The following is a 22,528-nucleotide window of genomic DNA, read 5'->3' on the forward strand; positions in this document are numbered from 1 at the left end:
CTGGAGCCTCCTAATCCTTTTGGAAATGTTCATTGGTGAACAGTTGGGACTTTCTTGTGAAAATGTGACTTATATTCAATATGGATTACCTAGACATCATTTGGTGAGTGTCACAGTTTTGTTTCATTTGAGTCAGGATGCTGTGAGTGAATGCGGGATTTGCTTGTTTTTTACATTTAGTCAAGTTTTGACTAAATGTTTTAACGTAGAGGGGGGAATCGAGACGAGGGTCGTGGTGTATGTGCGTGCGTGTGTGTGTGTGTGTGTGTGTGTGTGTGTGTGTGTGTGTGTCTGTCTGTCTGTCTGTGTGTGTGTGTAGAGCGATTCAGACTAAACTACTGGACCGATCTTTATGAAATTTGACATGAGAGTTCCTGGGTATGAAATCCCCATACGTTTTTTTCATTTTTTTGATAAATGTCTTTGATGACGTCATATCCGGCTTTTTGTGAAAGTTGAGGCGGCACTGTCACGCTCTCATTTTTCAACCAAATTGGTTGAAATTTTGGTCAAGTAATCTTCGACGAAGCCCGGACTTCGGTATTGCATTTCAGCTTGGTGGCTTAAAAATTAATTAATGACTTTGGTCATTAAAAATCTGAAAATTGTAAAAAAAAATAAAAATTTATAAAACGATCCAAATTTACGTTCATCTTATTCTCCATCATTTTCTGATTCCAAAAACATATAAATATGTTATATTTGGATTAAAAACAAGCTCTGAAAATTAAATATATAAAAATTATTTTCAAAATTAAATTTTCCAAATCAATTTAAAAACACTTTCATCTTATTCCTTGTCGGTTCCTGATTCCAAAAACATATAGATATGATATGTTTGGATTAAAAACACGCTCAGAAAGTTAAAACGAAGAGAGGTACAGAAAAGCGTGCTATCCTTCTTAGCGCAACTACTACCCCGCTCTTCTTGTCAATTTCACTGCCTTTGCCATGAGCAGTGGACTGACGATGCTACGAGTATACGGTCTTGCTGAAAAATGGCATTGCGTTCAGTTTCATTCTGTGAGTTCGACAGCTACTTGACTAAATGTTGTATTTTCGCCTTACGCGACTTGTTTCTTTGTACTGTCTCCTTATTTCTGTGTAGAATTTTAACAATATTGCAGCTAATTCATAGGTTTTACACCTTGTTTGGTTATAAGATTATTTATAATACTTTCTGTTAAAAAATAACTTTTAAAAAAGCAGTGGAAAAGAAAACACACACAAAAAAACGTTAAAAAACACAAATTATCCCCCTTTCACCCCCCCTTTGCTAAAACAAATCGCGTGACAAACTTATAAATAGCACGACTGAACTGGGCATCCATTTTTTAATTAGTACACAAAATTTGGTGGTGATTGGACTTAATTCAAGCTTGCTAGACAGATTTCTTTACAGTTACTGTTTTTTGGGAAGTTTCTTGGTGGCAAGCTTGGGCAGGCAGGACGTTAACGCCGTGGCAATGCTAGTCACAATAGTGTTAACACAGAGCGTCTAGTCTGAAACTCCAAAGTTTCCACATGGCTCACCTCCAAAGAATTCCTGACACATACACTGCCAATCAGTGCCCCAGTCAGCGGTCACCCGATCATCACAGGTACTGCCGTTCAGACATGGGTTTTGAGCACAGTCGGCTTCCGAGCAGTTCTTCCCCGTGTATCCCAGTTTGCATTCACACTCGTAGCTTCCTTCAATGTCTGTGCAGTTGCTTGAAGTCGCCGCCACACAGAAGTTGTGATCGCATTCGTTGATCTCTACGCTGCAGTTTTTACCTGGTGATAAACATTGTGAGGTGGTTTAAATGGTGATGAATATTGTGTGTTAAAGTACCGCTATAACCCCACTGAACTCTGACAAAGATTACAGGATCTCTTCTGTGTGTACACAGACACAGACACACACATATACTTTTAATGGAGACACACGATTACAGAGACACACACACAAACACCAGTCAAATATTGAAAACACAGGCACACACACACTTACAGCTATAACCCACTGAACTCTGACAAAGATTACAGGATCTTTTCCGTGTACACACAGACACACACACACTTACGGCTATAACCCACTGAACTCTGACAAAGATTACAGGATCTTTTCCGTGTACACACAGACACACACACACACAGACACACAAAGACACAGATACATGCATGCACACAGACACACAGACTTACCGCCATATCCAGTGTTGGCACAATTACAAGTGTAGCTGCCAGCAGGCTCATTGCTACAGAGTCCGTATTGACACACACTGCGATTACACTCATCTATGTCACTGTCACAAGTCTGGCCTGTCCAACCTGAAACAACACAAACAATTTTAATTTGACTTTTCTTAACATGGTTGTCTACTATCAAATAAGTTTATACACGCCTGTAAGAAAGGTACGGTAATTTGATACAGAGTGGAAACTCCCTTTTAAGATCCCCCGATTTAAGACTCCCTCTCTTTTAACCCCTTCACTGCCACAGTATAACAGCATTATCCGAACGGTCTAAGGGAAAGAACTGTGTTTAGAACCCCTACAAGTACTTGGACAGTGGTTACCTCCCATTTAGTTTTCAGAAATGTCCTGAAATGTTGTCGACACAAATCCCACGTACGAGATACGGTTATGGGCATAGGACAAACCGAAAATGACCACGTATTACATACGGGGTGGGCAGTGAAGGGGTTAAGACTCTGTTTACTGAGATTTCTGTTCATAACCTCTGTAAATTTACCCCCATTGGAAGACTCCCTGCATTTGTTTTTATGATTATTTGTGTAAGGCGCTTAGAACTATGTTAGGATTTGCGCCATATAAATAACCTTATTATTATTATTATTATAAGTGTGCGTGTGGGAAAGTGTCCCATCATTATGTGTAACGAACATCTGAGATTGTTGTTGATAACGATAGTCATTTGAATTGTGTCTTATGTACGTGATTGTGTTGCATTTATTTCAAGTTTATTTGTTTTTAAATGTGTATTGTTGCTGTTATTAAGATTATTATATTTCGGATTGATTTAAGGCGCTTATGTTGTGCATTGTTGCTGTTATTAAGATTGTAAGGCGCTTAGAACTTAGGTTTTTAGGTTTTGCGCCATTTAAATAACCTTATTATTATTATGATGATTATTATTTTAAAGACTTGATTTCCCCCCAGATTTTTTTAGGTCTTGTTAGGTTTCCCTCACGCAATTTTGATCTCATCCCCACAACTTACCTGACGGACACAAACAGTTGAAGGTGTCCAGGCCATCCAAGCAGGTACCTCCATTGTTGCATGACGTGGAGGTGCAGTCATCTTCGTTGATCTCACACGCATCCCCAGTAAAACCTGCAACAACCACCGCAACATGCGCACAATGTACTGACTTTCTCTTCTACGTCTGCTTATAATCTTAAACCCTATACCTGTGTGCCGGGTTACACAGGTGCTTTGTAACCTTATTCAAAATAACATTTGAATATTGATGATTCAAATATGCTTCGCACGCGTTCATTGCGACTTTAATCAAGTTTACCAATACATTTAAAATAAATGTAAGGAAATTACCAACCAAACTTTATGCAGAACTATCTGCCCCACAATAGTCTTGAGAAAATCTGCATCTATTTAACAGTGAACATTGAGTAAACTGTGTGGGTATTTTAGTAAATGTTGATTGAATACAAATGGTATTACATATATTGTATTTAAACAAATAACGTTTTGTAACTAAACACACCTCAAAACATGTAGAGTAAAAGATACATGTAAAAAAAATGAAGAAAAAAATGTAAGTTAAAGTAAACATAATAATAAAAACCAGATCAAATACATTTTGACCAGCATAGAGTCAAACAAAACAAAAGACCAACAGACAAGACTGAGAGAAAGAAACAAAGAAAAAAAGCAAGAAAGAAAGAAAGACGCTTTGACAGAAAGAAAGAAATACAGAAAGAAAGTAATTAAGCCACGGCCAGACCTGGGAACCCCTGTTTTGCATTTAGAGTATTCTCAAACAAACTTGTATATTTTCGGAAAAATGAATGTACTCCACACAACATTTGAATATTGATGATTCAAACATGCTTGGCACGCGTTCATTGCGACTTTAATCAAGTTCACCAATACATTTAAAATAAATGCTTCTTTCAATGTGTAATGACAAAAGCTGTAATCATTGATCAAATGCAGAGTTCTAAAGTTATTTTAATAATTACAAAAAAACAGAAAAAAAGTCTTAAGAATTTTTCTTGTCGTATTTTTTCTCTCTAGACGATCAACCGTACAATATACGGCAAAATCGTATGGGTTCCCAGGCCTGCACAGCAAATTGTCTTACCTGTGGAGCAGTGGCAGGTGTAGTTTTGCCGTGCTGCATCGTTAATACAGGTACCATTGTTACAGGGGAACCCCTGGCAGTAGTCAATGGCGTTGTCACACAATGCACCTGTGTAACCCGGCACACAGCTACAGCTGAAGGAGGAGGAGTTCTGAAAGCAAAACACACCTTTGTAATTGTCTGCACTCTCACAATTATAACCATTGAAAATGATAAGATTGAAAATAAAAAAACTGCCATAAAGGAGGGAAAACATCAAAAGGGTTGACAGAATACAGACTATTTTATTGCCCAAGTTTGGGAATTCCTTTTGACAGATGCGGCTTTCCCTCCATTCACTCTGCAGCGATAACAAATAAATACATTCAACAACATCCATTAAAGTACATACACTAACATTACAAGTTACAAAATCAGAAAAAAGTACATGTAGTTTTATCATCTTTGCATGGATGTTGTATGTGGACTAGGAGCATGTGTGGCTCAAGTGACTTTGTTCTTTCTTTCTTTATTTGGTGTTTAACGTCGTTTTCAACCACGAAGGTTATATCGCGACGAGGGAAAGGGGGGAGATGGGATAGGGGAAAGGGGGGAGATGGGATAGAGCCACTTGTTAAGTGTTTCTTGTTCACAAAAGCACTAATCAAAAAATTGCTCCAGGGGCTTGCAACGTAGTACAATATAATGACCTTACTGGGAGAATGCAAGTTTCCAGTACAAAGGACTAAACATTTCTTACATACTGCTTGACTAAAATCTTTACAAACATTGACTATATTCTATACAAGAACCACTTAACAAGGGTAATAAGTGAAGAATTTTATGGGTGAGAAAAGGAAAGTAAAAGGACTTTGGGGAGGCAGAAATAGAGAAGAAACCAGAAAAAGATCCTAATTAGGTTCACGGCATCGAGAGTGATGCGACCTTCTCTCAGAAGTTAGTAGAGAAGGCTCCCCCATCCACCACCCGGGGGACGCGCCTCTACGCCAATTAGGGGGCGCGAGGAAGTGACTTTGTATAGTTTTTCAAAAGAAGAGGGCATCATATCTAGTGAGCCTGGGAACAGACTACTTCCAATTCAGTAGGGGGGCGACTATCCTCAACCCGGCGGGTCCCCAGGTGGCGGATAGGGGAACGGCCCCCAGACATGGGGGCCAGCTGCGAATATAGAATAAGCAGTCCTGGACCAACTAGCGGTGTCTCTACCAGGACGGGGTGGGCTGGCAGATGGCACTGACTACCCTATAAATGTCCTACGTGTCCGATGATGGTTACACCATGCGAGTAAGAGCCGCATTAAAAGCTCTAGCCCCGGGGTGGGACCCCCGGTAAGAAATCCCCCATGTGTTCCCAGGGTTAGGTTTTTGAGCCAGGAACTAAGGGGGGGTAACCCTGAAAGAAACCTAAGGGCTGAAGTCGGAGGATCTGGGCCAACAGGCGCACCTTAACCAACCACAGATCCACGCAAATCGCAAAAGCGAACGACAAGAAGAAGATATCTAGTGAGCATTGCTTCAAAGGCAAACTCCTTCTTGTGCAAACAATTCGGCTCACCATCTTATATCTAGCCCGGCTTTAACACGGGATAAGACCACCCTCCAGACCACCCTCCACTTGGACACATACCAACTATCAACACCCTGTCAGTTTGCTGTTGTCAGTTGGAATTTGGGCGGGGATATAGCTCAGTTGGTAGCGCGCTGGATTTGTATTCAGTTGGCCGCTGTCAGCGTGAGTTCGATCCCAGGTTCGGCGGAAATTTATTTCACAGAGTCAACTTTGTGTGCAGACTCTCTTCGGTGTCCGAACCTCCCCCCGTGTACACTACATTGGGTGTGCACGTTAAAGATCCCACGATTGACAAAAGGGTCTTTCCTGGCAAAATTGCTTAGGCACAGTTAATAATTGTCTACCTATACCCGTGTGACTTGGAATAATAGGCCGTGAAAGGTAAATATGCGCCGAAATGGCTGCAATCTACTGGCCGTATAAAATTTCATCTCACACGGCATCACTGCAGAGCGCCTAGAACTGTACCCACGGAATATGCGCGATATAAGACTCATTGATTGATTGATTGATTGATTGTTTGTGAAGTCATTTCTTAACAAGACAATTGTGGCTTTAACAAAATTAATCAATAAAAAAATGTCCAATGCAGTTGAGTTTTGGTATATAAGCAAGTTGAGGGGTGGTACGTGCTAATTATTCCATGTAAACGCCTGGCCAGATCTGAGATGGTGAGCTGAGTTTACACCAAGCTCATTAGTCAATGGGACATCATGAACACTTGCCTCCCCTGGGCCCGTATGCATGAACTAGAAGTAAGAAACACTGGAAGTAGAGGCCTCTTTTCGAAGTGGGAACTCCCGAAGATAACTTTCTAACTGTTCACAATGCATGAACTGACTTGAACGCCAAAGTAGTGACAGCGAGAGTATTAAGGTCAAGGTCGGGGAAATTGGGGGAATCCCTACTAATACGCATGCGCACGTTTCTATCAACATGGCAGTCAACGAAAATGGCAAGGCACGTGTGCCGCTCAAAAAGAAAGTAGACACAGAGGGGCGTTCTGCGCCTTTTTCAGATGGTGAAATTGCTGTACTCTTGACAGAACTGTTTTACGAAAGAACGGTTATTCTGTCCAAATTTCAGAACAGTCTAACTGTTAAACATAAAGACGCTGTCTGGTCCAAAATTGCCAAAGAAGTGTCGCTCTCTCTCTCTCTCTCTCTCTCTCTCTCTCTCTCTCTTACGACACACGCACACACAGACAAACGTACACTCATGCACATACTGACACTATGACACAAGTGACACTGACGGCACACTTAAACACACACACACACCACACACTGCACACACACACACACACGCGCGCTCGCGCGCACACATATACACACACACACGCACCCATACACGCACGCACACAGTCACAAACAAATAACCACACACTCACTCTCTCTCACTTTCTCTCATTCTCTCTCAATCTACACTCATACACACACTGAAACTATGATGACACAAGTGACACGTCACACACACACACACACACACACACACACACACACACACACACACATACACACACACACACACACACACACACACACACACATACTCACCGTAGTGACACACATATACACACGCGCGTACAGTTGAAAGTCAAGACATGATATGATTTTTTCAAAGCATAGGAAGGTTTCTTTTGCAAATGAATAAAATTAACACAGAGGCAAAACCCGGTTTTTGCAGCCGGAATGCAATTGCTGAGGCTTAAAAAGGAAAAGATTAATAAAAAAAATATATAGCTCCCGGCGGAACTTGAACCCGGAGCAAATGAACGAGAGTCCGGAACCGTTACCACTGCACTATGTTACTCGTGTAGAATAGAGGCATGATGAAAAAAGGCATTCTGAGTTATTCAGTCGTGCTGGTTTGAAAGCTCGCCACCTTCGCCGAATGACTCGAGCACGTTTTTTTCGGTCAGTAACTGATCGAACTGTCGCTTTTGAGTCACTCTGTTTTAAGCATTTCACCTAAATTAAACAAGAATGTCACAGTCCGTGTCTATGGTGCAAGGTAGGAGACCGTCTCATTGTAGCCAAGTTACGACAGTTGCTCGATTGACGCATTTCACGTCTTCGATATTGTGTCTGAGATAATTTCCCAATGAGCTGCCTTTAAAAACGGAATGTCCTGCAATTGTAGTATGCGCTGGAGGTTTCTTTTGGATGGGTAAGGACCCTTGAGATGCGATATCGTCGTATAATTATGTCAAGCGAGAGGCCCTTGACATTGGAAGTGGGAACTTCGAAAGCAAAGTTGCCAGCTACTCGGTATGCACGAGCTAAATTGAACGCCGAAGTAGTGGCTTCGAGAGTTCTGAGGTCAAGGTCGAGAAAATTGGGGGAATCCCAATTAGTGCGCATGCGTTTGTAAACGGTAGGCTTGGTGACCAGAAGAAACAAATCTCATCGCGAGTTCGTAAATGGGCAAACGTTGATCGCGCTGTAGCTTTTACTATAATTGTTGTTTTTAACTGGTTGAACGAAAGCTGTGATAATTGTCCTTAAATAGAATGACTGTCTATAATAATGATTTCGTTGACCAGAATGTTGGGGACAATAAAAAAAAGGTTGTTTATGTGGTAGCGAAGTCGGTTAACTTAAAACTCTTTTTGTAGTGTTTTTTTAATGATTGTGTATCGGTAAAACTGCTGGACAAAAATAGTTTGGTCAGAGCGAATGTTTGTGTTACTGGTAAATTTAAAAAGGCAGAACTCCATTTTTTGGGAATCAAGATATAAGGTGTAGTGAAAAGAAGATAAGTTCAGCGAATTTCATATTATTTGAGAAAATGTGTGTCCGAATTTTTAAAACCGAAAAATTGTTGTACTTAGGTGTTTGTAAATTACGTTTGTCTTCGTTAATTGTGAAGAGGATGTATGTTTATATAAAGTTCAAAGTCAAGATTGGATTTTTGTAGCCTACGTGCGTGTGTGCATGTGTATTAGACATAATACATAGACATAGAACACTTTATTATCTCAATTACGATAAACTCGGGTGTGGTGAATCACAATAAACAGCATAAAACGTAAGAACATGAATAAAATATCAAGGCGCAAATATAGTCAGCTCATCATAGTGTGGGGAGTGGGTACACACACACACACACACACACACACATACACACACACACACACACACACACACACACACACCGTCGAACACACACATAACGTCGAACACACACACACACACACACACACACACACACACACACACACACACACACACACACACACACCGTCGAACACACACACACCGTCGAACACACACATAACATCGAAAACACACACACACACTCACACACACGCACACACGCACACACAAACACACACACAAACACACACACAAACACACAAACACAAACACACACACACACACACACGGCACGCGCGAACACGCAAACAAACGTATGAAGGAACAGACGCACAATTATACCCGCACGCACGCACACACAGGCAGACAGGCACTCGCACAAATACATACACACACACACACACACACACACACACACACACACACACACACACATATAAAGCAATGACAAAAAAAATAGCAGAAACTTACACTTCAACACTCGAACACACACACACACACACACACACACACACAAACACACGAACGCACGCACACAAACACACACACACACACTCACACATGCACACAACGACGCCCATTTTCATAGAAACACAGTAACCCCCTCGTATAAGCGGGAATGAAAGAGTTGTGGCCAATGACCCAGAACAAACAAAAGTCAAAGCTGGCAACTCAGGTTTGTATTCAGGGAAATTTGCACGAAATGCATGCAGAAGATACGACTTTTCCCTCTATTTTCTCTCTTTGGGAGCGTCAGCTCGGTTTGACATGAAAAACTGAAGAAAAGCCCTGCCTTTTTGCACTGAGAAACTGTGGAAGTAGCGTGTTTACTACTGGGTCTGGCTGTAGTACATTTACCCTCATTTACTTCCTCGTTAGCTTCCAAAGTAAACTCTTTTTTCGTCCCATGCATGCGAAAGTGAGGATGTACTTCCGATGTCACTCAAAACTTTAGAAGTAGTCGCAAAATACCCTGAGTTACTTCCTCGCTTTGCTTCGAGGTAAACCCTTTTTCCGGCCCATGCATACGAAAGTGAGGCAAGTACTTCCGATGTCACTCAAAACTTCGGGAGTTGTCGCGAACTTCCCCCATAAGCATACGGGCCCTGACCAGTGCAATGGTCATTGAGATGGTGAGCTGAGTTTACACCAAGCTCATTAGTCAATGGGACATCATGAACACTTGCCTCCCCTGACCAGTGCAATGGTCATTAGTCAATGGGACATCATCAACACTTACCTCCCCTGACCAGTGCAATGGTCATTGAGATGGTGAGCTGAACTGTTTACACCAAGCTCATTAGTCAATGGGACACCATCAACACTTGCCTCCCCTGACCAGTGTAATGCTCATTGCCTTGGCATGTCTTCCACAGCCCATAAATAATCCTGACAAGAGTTGTTTGTGAACATAAGCAAAGCAATGACTGAAAGAGAAAGGAAAGTGTTTTTTACCTGGTCATTTTCACAGGTAGCACCATTCAGACATAGGTTGTCTGCACAGCTCTTGTTTACCTGAAAAACAAGAAATGTCTGGTCAGTGAGGACAAATACAAACAAAAAGGCATCAGCAATTACAGAACCACTCCCACCATGCTATTAGTCACACAGACAGAGACAGACAGACAGACAGATAGACATGCATGCACACACGCACACACACTTCCCCTACTGGCGGTACAGTTGGGTTGAATGCATTCCTAGCTACTGCAAATGCAAGGCTTCTTCTTCTTCAGCGTTCCAGAAATTCTGGTGACGTGTGAGCTCGTTTGCCCATTTGGGTTCCCCACACTATACTCTGAGAGCATAGTAAGCTTCACTCCGCTTTCGTTGGGTAGGCATGCTGGGTATTTTCGTGTTTCCATAACCCACCGAACTCTGACATGGATTACAGGATCTTTTCCGTGCGCACTTGGTCTTGTGCTTGCGTGTACACATGAAGGGGATTAAGTCACTAGCAGGTCTGCACATAAGTTGACCTGGGAGATTGGAAAAATCTCCACTCTTAACCCACCAGGCGGCAGCGACCAGGATTCGAACTCACGACCTCCCGATTAGGAGGCCGACGTCTTACCACCGCGCCACTTCGCCCGTCAAATGCAAGACTGAATTCCAGAGGCATAGTCCCTTGCCACCATACCATAATCTACACAGACACAAACACCTTGCTGACAATGCAGTTGACTTCAGTGTTTGGTCCTGTCTCATGCAGTTTTACAGGTGTTATCCCTTATCAGCTCGCTATCAGGCAAACAGTCAGACACACACACACACACCCTACTGATGCTACAATTTCAATGAGCCTATGTCATCCTGGTGTCACTGCAGTTCCAGGGACAATGGAACCCCTTTTTCAGACCTCCAAAAATCTGAGAAAATCAGGTCTTAAAAAGGGGGGGGGTGTCTTAAAAGGGGGTTCCACTGTATAAACCACACAGACAAAGTTTTTGCTTTACTGCAGTTATAGGTATAAGCCCTTATCATTGTGATATCAGCCACACACACAGACCCTTTGCCCATCTCCACCCCCCATACACACACACTCACCCTATTGACGGTACAGTCTGCTCCAGTGAAGTCCTGGTCGCTGCAGTTACAGGTGTAGCCTCGCTCCACGGAGGTATCAGCCACGCAGACACTGTTGTTGGTGTCGCAGGTAGAGTTGGTACAGACATCCTGGCCAGTCTCACACCTGCACACATTGAGATCACATCAACGTCAGTACCTTTAAACCTTCACCTTGCTTTCTGGGTCCTCAGCCTCACCCAAGTGTCTGTATCTCTACAAAATATTGGGAGTCTTGTATTGAGACTTCATGTAATACTCAAACACCACAGAACCTTCCTATCGACCAATTTTAAACTTATTGTCTCCCAGGTACGGATATATATATCCGTACCCACTCATTTGGCTCTATCTGACCAGGTACGGATATATCCGCTCAGACTGGTAGCTTCAGTCGCTTCCTGTAACATCGATCTAACGCCTTTCTTTCTTTATTTGGTGTTTAACGTCGTTTTCAACCATTCAAGGTTATATCGTGTCGGGGAAAGGGGGGAGATGGGATAGGGGAAAGGGGGGAGATGGGATAGAGCCACTTGTTAATTGTTTCTTGTTCACAAAAGCACTAATCAAAAACTTGCTCCAGGGGCTTGCAACGTAGTACAATACATGACCTTACTGGGAGAATGCAAGTTTCCAGTACAAAGGACTTAACATTTCTTACATACTGCTTGACTAAAATCTTTACAAACATTGACTATATTCTATACAAGAAACACTTAACAAGGGTAAAAGGAGAAACAGAACCGTTAGTCGCCTCTTATGACATGCTGGATAGCATCGGGTAAATTCTTTCTCGTCCCAACCAATATGGGACTCCCCCTAACCCGCGGGGGGGGGGTGATCTAACGCCTGCATTCCAGGGTGTTGATACATAGTTACTACACAGCTACTACAATTCTGAGCGACCTGCTGCAGCACAGCTGGTCTCGGCTAAAAAAAATTGGTCAACATAGGTGGGGTAGAAAGTGTTAAAGGAGTATCTTTGTAAACAAACAAACAAACAAACAAACAGTGACATCATTTGAACTACACAGTCCGGGTGTTGTGGGTCATGGATGACCCATATAGAATTAAAGAAGGAATTTTACCGTGTCTATCCCTATTCCGATGGCGTGGGTTGTGTACGACCCATAAAATTAGCGTTGAATCCTTCTTTAAAAAGTATGGGTCGTACATGACCCACATCATCCGGACTGTGTAGTCCAAAGCGTGATCTGGTGAAGGTTAACAAGGACATTAACAAAGTGGAATGTTAAAAATGTTTAACAACAGGAACACGAGCCTTGGGATCTTACGGTGCTCACGTTTTGCTTGATAATATTGTTTACATCCTGAATGATTTGAAGATCAAGAAATCTATCAATTTTTTTTAGGAACTCCCCGTTCTATTCCTGGGTTGGGGAAGGTATTAATTTGCCAGTCATCTTCTCTGCACACTCTTGCTGGGGTCCAAACTACTTGGTGTTGACGAACAAGATAAAAATCATAAGTCACATCAAAAGTCTCAGTGCATGTGTGTGTGTGTGCGTGCGCACGAACATGTGTGTGTGTGGGTGTATGATTGCATGCGTGCGTGTGTGTGTGCATGCGTCGTGCATGCATGCATCAAGCATGTGCGTGCGTGGGTGAGCAGATTAATTAGCCAGTGAGAACCACGATGACACACCTGACAGGTATGGTGAGAAAAAAGAGATACAGGTACGCCCAACAAGCCACCACCAGCACTCGTTTTACAAGTCCTGTACGCTGCGTCTTTTCTTTTTCCTGGTGGTGGTGGTTGTGCCATCGCTGGTGGGGATGTGGCTGCTGTTGTAATCCCTCCATCAACACTGAATCACCACACACACCTCACTCGCTTTCTCATGATAGTGTTTCACTCTCAGTGTTTATCCACCAACACTGTGTGCACAGTGTAAACTTCCGGTGAAGACGATAACACAGAGTTCTCATTTCACATGTTCCACCACTTTTGGTTATTCCACACAAGTGTTGACTTTGTTGGCAATCAGAATTTGGATATTACCAATTCATATATGTTTGGTCATTGTTATGTTGAACCGCAGTTGTTGTTTTTTATTCCACACAAGTGTTGACTTTGTTTGCAATCAGTATTTGGATATCACCACTTCATATATGTTTGGTAAATGTCGTGTTCAAATGGAGTTTTGTCATTCCTCACAAGTATATGTAGTGACTTCTCGGATCTTCAGAATCTGCATATCAACAATTCATATGTCTCAATAGACGATATTTGGAAATAACTCTCGAGTTTGTATATGGGTTGTGAGAGAGTGTTTGTTTGTTTGTTTGTTTGCTTAACGCCCAGCCGACCACGAAGGGCTATATCAGGGCGGTGCTGCTTTTGACATATAACGTGCGCCACACACTAGACAGAAGTCGCAGAACAGGTTTCATGTCTCACCCAGTCACATTATTCTGACACCGGACCAACCAGTCCTAGCACTAACCCCAAAATGCCAGACGCCAGGCGGAGCAGCCACTAGATTGCCAATTTTAAAGTCTTAGGTATGACCCGGCCGGGGTTCGAACCCACGCCCTCCCGATCACGGGGCGGACGCCTTACCACTAGGCCAACCGGGCCGGTGTGAGAGAGTGAATACTCTTGCTTTTATTGAGCCAAACTTTCCCAGGTGACATTATTGGCCAGTCACCAGCGACGGGTGTGTTTGAACTAGGAGCATGTGTAGAAAGCTTGCCTCACTAAATGCAAGATTATTCATTCTTTCACAACCCATATGTAACCGAGTGCCGAAACACCACAATCACCTTTGGAGGCGAAGTCCAATCAAACAGGATTGAGAATTTTAGAGCTTATTTCTAAGCCCTATAAAAACTGTTATGCATTCGCAAAGGAATCCATGAACATACAGAGAGACAAAAGCCGCCAGACCCCATCAAAAACAGAACTCTACAATCCACAGGTGTTGCCTACTTCAAAGTCGAACAACTCTGCAGAGTCTGCTGTGAAGGGCGACGGTAGTCTCCCTGTCACACATACAAACCCAACCGAGTTAGTTTTGGAGTTTGTATTGACAGTTCCAATGATCCAGAATAAAAGATGAGGAAGTCAACTTTGAAGTCACAGAACAGATGACAAAAGGCACTGACAGTCTATAGTTTAAGCTTTGTGCATTCCGACAGAGATCGGCCACCATACGGTTCAAGCAAACATGAAACTTGAAAGTCAGTCTAGAATGAGACATAAAATGTGCACGCCTTCATTGTCACAGAAACCACTAGCTACAAGGTTTCAACCAGGTTTGAACAGAACAGTACAGTAACATTGCATGGCTCAGCCCCAAGTATTTGATTTTTCATCAACCATAACACTTGTAACCAAACCAGGATACACTGGCACCTAGAAAAGACAGCCTGATGTCAAAACCTCAACCTGAGCACAAAATACTTAGGTCAGCAAAGAAAACCCGCAAGACACCTCTTTTAGGAACTAGAGTAAAGCACCAGGTCAGTCTGTCACTGTCCCAGGATAAGTGCAAAATTGTGAGTCATATGATAATACCGGATTTTCTCCTTTTGTTATCTGTTGAACATAACCACACACACAACAGACAACTGCTCTTCAGACACTGACTTTTTGGGGGCCATACAGTGGAACCCCCCTTTTAAGACCTTGTTTTCTCAGACTTTTTGTTCATAACCTCTTACCCCCATTTGAAGACTCCCTTCTTTTTAAGACCTGATTTTCTCAGATTATTTTGTGGTTGTAAAAGGGGGGGTACCACTGTCCTGTGAAACCCCTTTTAAGACCCCCCCCCTCCCCAATGTAAGACTTCCTCCTTATTAAACCCTCCTTCCTCAGATGCTCTGTTCACAGCCTCTGTACATTTACCTCCATTTTCAGACCCCCTCCATGATCAGACTCCCTCCATTATATCAGGGCCTCCATGATCAGACTCCCTCCCTCCATGATCAGACTCCCTCCATGATCAGACTCCCTCCATTATATCAGGGCCTCCATGATCAGACTCCCTCCCTCCATGATCAGACTCCCTCCATGATCAGACTCCCTCCATGATCAGACTCCATCCATGATCAGACTCCCTCCATTATATCAGGGCCTCCATGATCAGACTCCCTCCATGATCAGACTCCCTCCATTATATCAGGGCCTCCATGATCAGACTCCCTCCATGATCAGACTCCCTCCATGATCAGACTCCCTCCATGATCAGACTCCCTCCATAATCAGACTCCCTCCATGATCAGACTCCCTCCATTCATGATCAGACTCCCTCCATGATCAGACTCCCTCCCTCCATGATCAGACTCCCTCCATGATCAGACTCCCTCCATGATCAGACTCCCTCTATGATCAGACTCCCTCCATGATCAGACTCCCTCCATGATCAGACTCCCTCCATGATCAGACTCCCTCCATTCATGATCAGACTCCCTCCATGATCAGACTCCCTCCCTCCATGATCAGACTCCCTCCATGATCAGACTCCCTCCATGATCAGACTCCCTCCATGATCAGACTCCCTCCATAATCAGACTCCCTCCATGATCAGACTCCCTCCATTCATGATCAGACTCCCTCCATGATCAGACTCCCTCCCTCCATGATCAGACTCCCTCCCTCCATGATCAGACTCCCTCCCTCCATGATCAGACTCCCTCCATGATCAGACTCCCTCCATTCATGATCAGACTCCCTCCATGATCAGACTCCCTCCATGATCAGACTCCCTCCATGATCAGACTCCCTCCCTCCATGATCAGACTCCCTCCATAATCAGACTCCCTCCATGATCAGACTCCCTCCATTCATGATCAGACTCCCTCCATGATCAGACTCCCTCCATAATCAGACTCCCTCCATTATCAGACTCCCTCCATTATCAGACTCCCTCCATTATCAGACTCCCTCCATTATCAGACTCCCTCCATTATATCAGGGCCTCCATGATCAGACTCCCTCCCTCCATGATCAGACTCCCTCCATAATCAGACTCCCTCCATGATCAGACTCCCTCCATTCATGATCAGACTCCCTCCATTATCAGACTCCCTCCATTATCAGACTCCCTCCATAATCAGACTCCCTCCATTCATGATCAGACTCCCTCCATTCATGATCAGACTCCCTCCATGATCAGACTCCCTCCATAATCAGACTCCCTCCATTATCAGACTCCCTCCATTATCAGACTCCCTCCATTATCAGACTCCCTCCATTATCAGACTCCCTCCATGATCAGACTCCCTCCATGATCAGACTCCCTCCATGATCAGACTCCCTCCATTCATTATCAGACTCCCTCCATGATCAGACTCCCTCCATGATCAGACTCCCTCCATTATCAGACTCCCTCCATTCATGATCAGACTCCCTCCATGATCAGACTCCCTCCATTCATTATCAGACTCCCTCCATTATCAGACTCCCTCCATTCATTATCAGACTCCCTCCATTCATTATCAGACTCCCTCCATGATCAGACTCCCTCCATGATCAGACTCCCTCCATGATCAGACTCCCTCCATGATCAGACTCCCTCCATGATCAGACTCCCTCCATGATCAGACTCCCTCCATTCATTATCAGACTCCCTCCATGATCAGACTCCCTCCATGATCAGACTCCCTCCATGATCAGACTCCCTCCATTCATTATCAGACTCCCTCCATGATCAGACTCCCTCAATGATCAGACTCCCTCCATGATCAGACTCCCTCCATTCATTATCAGACTCCCTCCATGATCAGACTCCCTCCATTCATTATCAGACTCCCTCCATTATCAGACTCCCTCCATTCATTATCAGACTCCCTCCATGATCAGACTCCCTCCATGATCAGACTCCCTCCATGATCAGACTCCCTCCCTCCATGATCAGACTCCCTCCATAATCAGACTCCCTCCATGATCAGACTCCCTCCATTCATGATCAGACTCCCTCCATGATCAGACTCCCTCCATAATCAGACTCCCTCCATTATCAGACTCCCTCCATTATCAGACTCCCTCCATTATCAGACTCCCTCCATTATCAGACTCCCTCCATTATATCAGGGCCTCCATGATCAGACTCCCTCCCTCCATGATCAGACTCCCTCCATAATCAGACTCCCTCCATGATCAGACTCCCTCCATTCATGATCAGACTCCCTCCATTATCAGACTCCCTCCATTATCAGACTCCCTCCATAATCAGACTCCCTCCATGATCAGACTCCCTCCATTCATGATCAGACTCCCTCCATGATCAGACTCCCTCCATAATCAGACTCCCTCCATTATCAGACTCCCTCCATTATCAGACTCCCTCCATTATCAGACTCCCTCCATGATCAGACTCCCTCCATGATCAGACTCCCTCCATGATCAGACTCCCTCCATTCATTATCAGACTCCCTCCATGATCAGACTCCCTCCATGATCAGACTCCCTCCATTATCAGACTCCCTCCATTCATGATCAGACTCCCTCCATGATCAGACTCCCTCCATTCATTATCAGACTCCCTCCATTATCAGACTCCCTCCATTCATTATCAGACTCCCTCCATGATCAGACTCCCTCCATGATCAGACTCCCTCCATGATCAGACTCCCTCCATGATCAGACTCCCTCCATGATCAGACTCCCTCCATTATCAGACTCCCTCCATTCATTATCAGACTCCCTCCATGATCAGACTCCCTCCATGATCAGACTCACTCCATGATCAGACTCCCTCCATTCATTATCAGACTCCCTCCATGATCAGACTCCCTCAATGATCAGACTCCCTCCATGATCAGACTCCCTCCATTCATTATCAGACTCCCTCCATGATCAGACTCCCTCCATTCATTATCAGACTCCCTCCATTATCAGACTCCCTCCATTCATTATCAGACTCCCTCCATGATCAGACTCCCTCCATGATCAGACTCCCTCCATTCATTATCAGACTCCCTCCATGATCAGACTCCCTCCATGATCAGACTCCCTCCATGATCAGACTCCCTCCATTCATTATCAGACTCCCTCCATTATCAGACTCCCTCCATTTTAAGACCTGATTTTCTTAGATTTTTGAAGGTTGTAAAACTCAGGAAGGTTTGACTGTACAGCGGTATTTGGAGCTTGTTTTTGTTCTCCTTTACTTCAGGTACCTGTGCTCTTCATTGAATCTTGTACGGAGTATGGTAACTTAGTTCACGTTTTCTTTCTTCCTTCACTTCAAATATGTTTCCTGTTGTTCCTGTTTAGAAGGAAGTTTGAAAAAGAAAATGGTCTTCATTTGTCTTTAATTTCTGACAATAAGGTTGTCATCTGGAGGAAAATGACAGACGAAGGCATACCTTTACTGAGCCCGAAATTGAATTCACACAGTCTTTTTACGGAACATTTAGTGTGAAAGCTTTGCACAGCAAGCTTTGTAATGTGGACTTCGCTAAACCCAATTAATTCCTGTACTGGTTTTACCTGACACTGTTTCAGTGAATGTGTAGAGATAAGGCGACAACAAAACAGTAACTTCCAGTGCAAGTCAAACAGTTGGGTGTTGTGTTCACTCCTTCCCAACTCACAGTTCGACTTGCACTGGACGTTACTGTTGTGTTGCCACCTCTCTACACATTCACTGAAACAGTGTCAGCTAACTCACAGTTCGACTTGCACTGGACGTTACTGTTGTGTTGTCACCTCTCTACACATTCACTGACACAGTGTCAGCTAACTCACAGTTCGACTTGCACTGGACGTTACTGTTGTGTTGTCACCTCTCTACACATTCACTGACACAGTGTCAGCTAACTCACAGTTCGACTTGCACTGGACGTTACTGTTGTGTTGTCACCTCTCTACACATTCACTGAAACAGTGTCAGCTAACTCACAGTTCGACTTGCACTGGACGTTACTGTTGTGTTGCCACCTCTCTACACATTCACTGAAACAGTGTCAGCTAAGACCAGGGATTAATTGGGTTGAGCGAATCTACATTACAAAGCTAGCGCAACTTTCAGGGCCGGACCCAGGGGGGGGGGGGTTCCAGGGGTTCCGGAACCCCACCCCTGGAAAAAGCATGTACCTTGCTTTGACTTTTACTAGTTTTAGCACCAAAACAATGCTGCTCTTAACCCTCAAAACAAGGCCCAGAATGCACCAGATTGCACAGATTTTAACCGTTTTTCAAAAATCCCCGGACCCCCCTAGTTCGCGCGCCTGCTTTGCAGGCGCGCGCTTGTGGCTTCGCCACTTCGCTGATTTGCCCCCCCCAAAAAAGGAGGAACCCCCCCCCCCCCCCCTTACAACTCATTTGGTCCGGCCCTGACTTTCACAGTAAATTTAGTTGTCACCTTTTCTCTAACACAGGTAAGAAGGGGTTAGTCAGCACAAAACTGCAACTGTCACTGATAAAGTATGTCGAACATGTAAGGAAGGAGTCAGCAAATGACACTAAACCATGACGGGCGCAGTGGCGTGGTGGTAAGACGTCGGCCTCCTAATCAAGAGGTCGTGAGTTCGAATCCCGGTTGCTGCCACCTGGTGGGTTAAGAGTGGAAATTTTTCCGATCTCCCAGGTCAACTTATGTGCAGACCTGCTAGTGACTTAACCCCCTTCGTGTGTACACGCAAGCACAAGAATAAGTGTGCACGGAAAAGATCCTGTAATCCATGTCAGAGTTCGGTGGGTTATAGAAACACGAAAATACCCAGCATACCTCCCCCCGAAATCAGCGTATGCTGCCTGAATGGCCGGGTAAAAACGGTCATACACGTAAAAATCCACTTGTGCTAAAAACATGAGTGAAAGTGGGAGTCTAAGCCCATGAACAAAGAAGAAGAAGAAGACACTAAACCACATTGACAAAGCCAGTTAAAAGGAAGTCAAAGGGGTATGAAGGCAGGTGGGCCGTAGCTGGGTATTGATTTCCCTGACATGTGTCACTGTGACCAGATTAAACAACGACTGGCTGATCTGATTCCACTTTGCTCTGACTTATTTCTGAGAAATTCAGGTGTAGGCAAGTTAAAATGACACTCCAGTTGGAGCAAAACACAAATGGGTACCCACCTCATACCAGAACTGCACAACTAAAGTGTCACTCCTGTAAATGTTGTCCCGACCACTGACATCATAGATTCTAAATACCCAGGAAAAGCGTCGTTCCTGTAAACTGATGTTCCAGCAGCCACTATACTGATTTTTTCCAACAAGAAAATGTGTCACGCCTGTAAATGTTTTCGCCACCACTTCAGTTTATAGATTCTAAATACCCAGGAAAAGCGTCGTTCCTGTAAACTGATGTTCAAGCAGCCACTATACTGATTTTTTCCAACAAGAAAATGTGTCACGCCTGTAAATGTTTTAGTGGACACTCACTCAACAGATTTCGTCATCCACCTGTCCAATGGCAGGATTACTTTTTTTTTAATATTTAAGTGAGAAAATTCAACACTCCTGCAACACAGCTAGCTTCTGGTCTGCCCGGAAAAAAATCCTCCATGTTAGTTCAAAAGATGTCGGACAACAGCAAAACGAACTTAAACATAGCAAAACTCAGCACTTGTCTGACAACACCAAACTGCCCTCAGACACAATAAAACTTGGAGTACCTATTTCAGTGTGTGTGTGTTGTTCTTCTCAAAATATTTGACTTAAATCACAAGGAAAACTAGACCAGTCTCTGAAGGAGGTAATTAATCACCAGATAACCAGACAAAATTCTGCTCTGAAGAGCTGCAAAGTTGTCCCTAGTGGGGGAAAAAAGATTACATGTACAGTGGTACCTGTCATTTGAGACACCTCTGATGAAAGGACATCTCCCATTGAAGAACCCCTCCTGAAGTCGAGCCTTTGTCTATCCTCTTGAGTAAAAAATTATAACCAATGTGAAAGGCCATCTGCAATGGTACCTGTCATTTGAGACACCTCTGATGAGAGGACATCTCCCAATAAAGGGCACCTCCCGAAGACCAGCCTTCGTCTATCCTTTTGAACAAATATAGATAATGTGACAGGCCACCTGCAATGTGCGGACACTTTTGGTTTATCATCCTAAGGAAGTCACAGGTACCACTGTATTTCAAAAAGCAAAGTCTGCTCATGGGTTCTTGAAGAGAGAATAGCCTGTCAGTGCAGGAAAGAGACCAGTGCAGACAGATTAGGCACACAAAAAAAAAAGGTCTGTTTACGGTAACATAGGCCAAAAAAATAGGGTCGGTAGGTCGGGATTTTTTTTTTTCTCTCCAAAAAACCATATTTTTACGTTATTTTGGAATTTTTTTTTTCTTTTTCCCAAATGCCAAAAAAAAGTCTAGGGTCGCGCGAAAAAAATAGGGTCGGTCGGGTTACCGTAAACAGACTATTTTTTTGTTTTGTTTGCCTTATGCCTCCAGATTCCCCAGATAGCTGACCCAGAGATGAATGCTTGAGAAAGGGCACTTTCCACTGCAATGCAAAGCATGGGATGTTTTAGCGACAAGCACAACCACCGCAACGGACACTTGAGGGTCAGGGTGGAGGAGGGGAGGAGGGCTGGTGGGAAGATGGGAAGGGGTGGGGGGGGGGGGGGGGGCTTGTGAAGTCAACGAGTCAACAATTAAAACTCCATCCTTCAGCAATATCCTTCCCGCCCCCCGAGCTTCTGAACACACTTCTCCCCCCCCCCCCCCCCCCCCCCCCTTTCCACCTGCAAACAGACCGTTGGTGAGTTGAGCAAAGAGGCACAAAAACGACAAAGCCAGGGGAGGCAACCCGAAGGAAGGGGAGACAAACTGATGAAGCAAGGGAAGACAAGCCAGCAAACAATCCCTTGTCTTCACAGAGCGGTAATTATTGTGCAACGATGTTGGCGCATGGGACAAAACAACACAACAACTTTTGGCTTTTGCCCCCCGTGGTCTTCCCAGTCATAAAGAATCAATTATCTGTTAGCAGTAGAAAGGGTGTGTGTGTGTGGGGGGGGGGGGGGGGGGGGGGGGGGGG

General features: G+C 44.1%; 1 protein-coding gene across 2 annotated transcripts in view; it reads right to left on the reverse strand.

Annotated features, from left to right (window-relative positions):
* Positions 1-22,528, reverse strand: part of LOC138949432 (protein crumbs-like) — a 130,441-nt gene that overhangs the window by 10,778 nt on the left and 97,135 nt on the right. For both annotated transcript variants that reach the window (XM_070321257.1, XM_070321258.1), the window contains 6 exons: positions 11,545-11,689; positions 10,453-10,512; positions 4,331-4,481; positions 3,226-3,339; positions 2,188-2,313; positions 1,534-1,776 (listed from right to left, as the gene is read on the reverse strand). In XM_070321257.1, the coding sequence (XP_070177358.1) occupies positions 1,534-1,776; positions 2,188-2,313; positions 3,226-3,339; positions 4,331-4,481; positions 10,453-10,512; positions 11,545-11,689 (839 nt within the window). The remainder of the gene's footprint in view (positions 1-1,533; positions 1,777-2,187; positions 2,314-3,225; positions 3,340-4,330; positions 4,482-10,452; positions 10,513-11,544; positions 11,690-22,528) is intronic.

Source organism: Littorina saxatilis, linkage group LG15 (assembly GCF_037325665.1).
Source record: "Littorina saxatilis isolate snail1 linkage group LG15, US_GU_Lsax_2.0, whole genome shotgun sequence".
NCBI lineage: Eukaryota > Metazoa > Mollusca > Gastropoda > Littorinimorpha > Littorinidae > Littorina > Littorina saxatilis.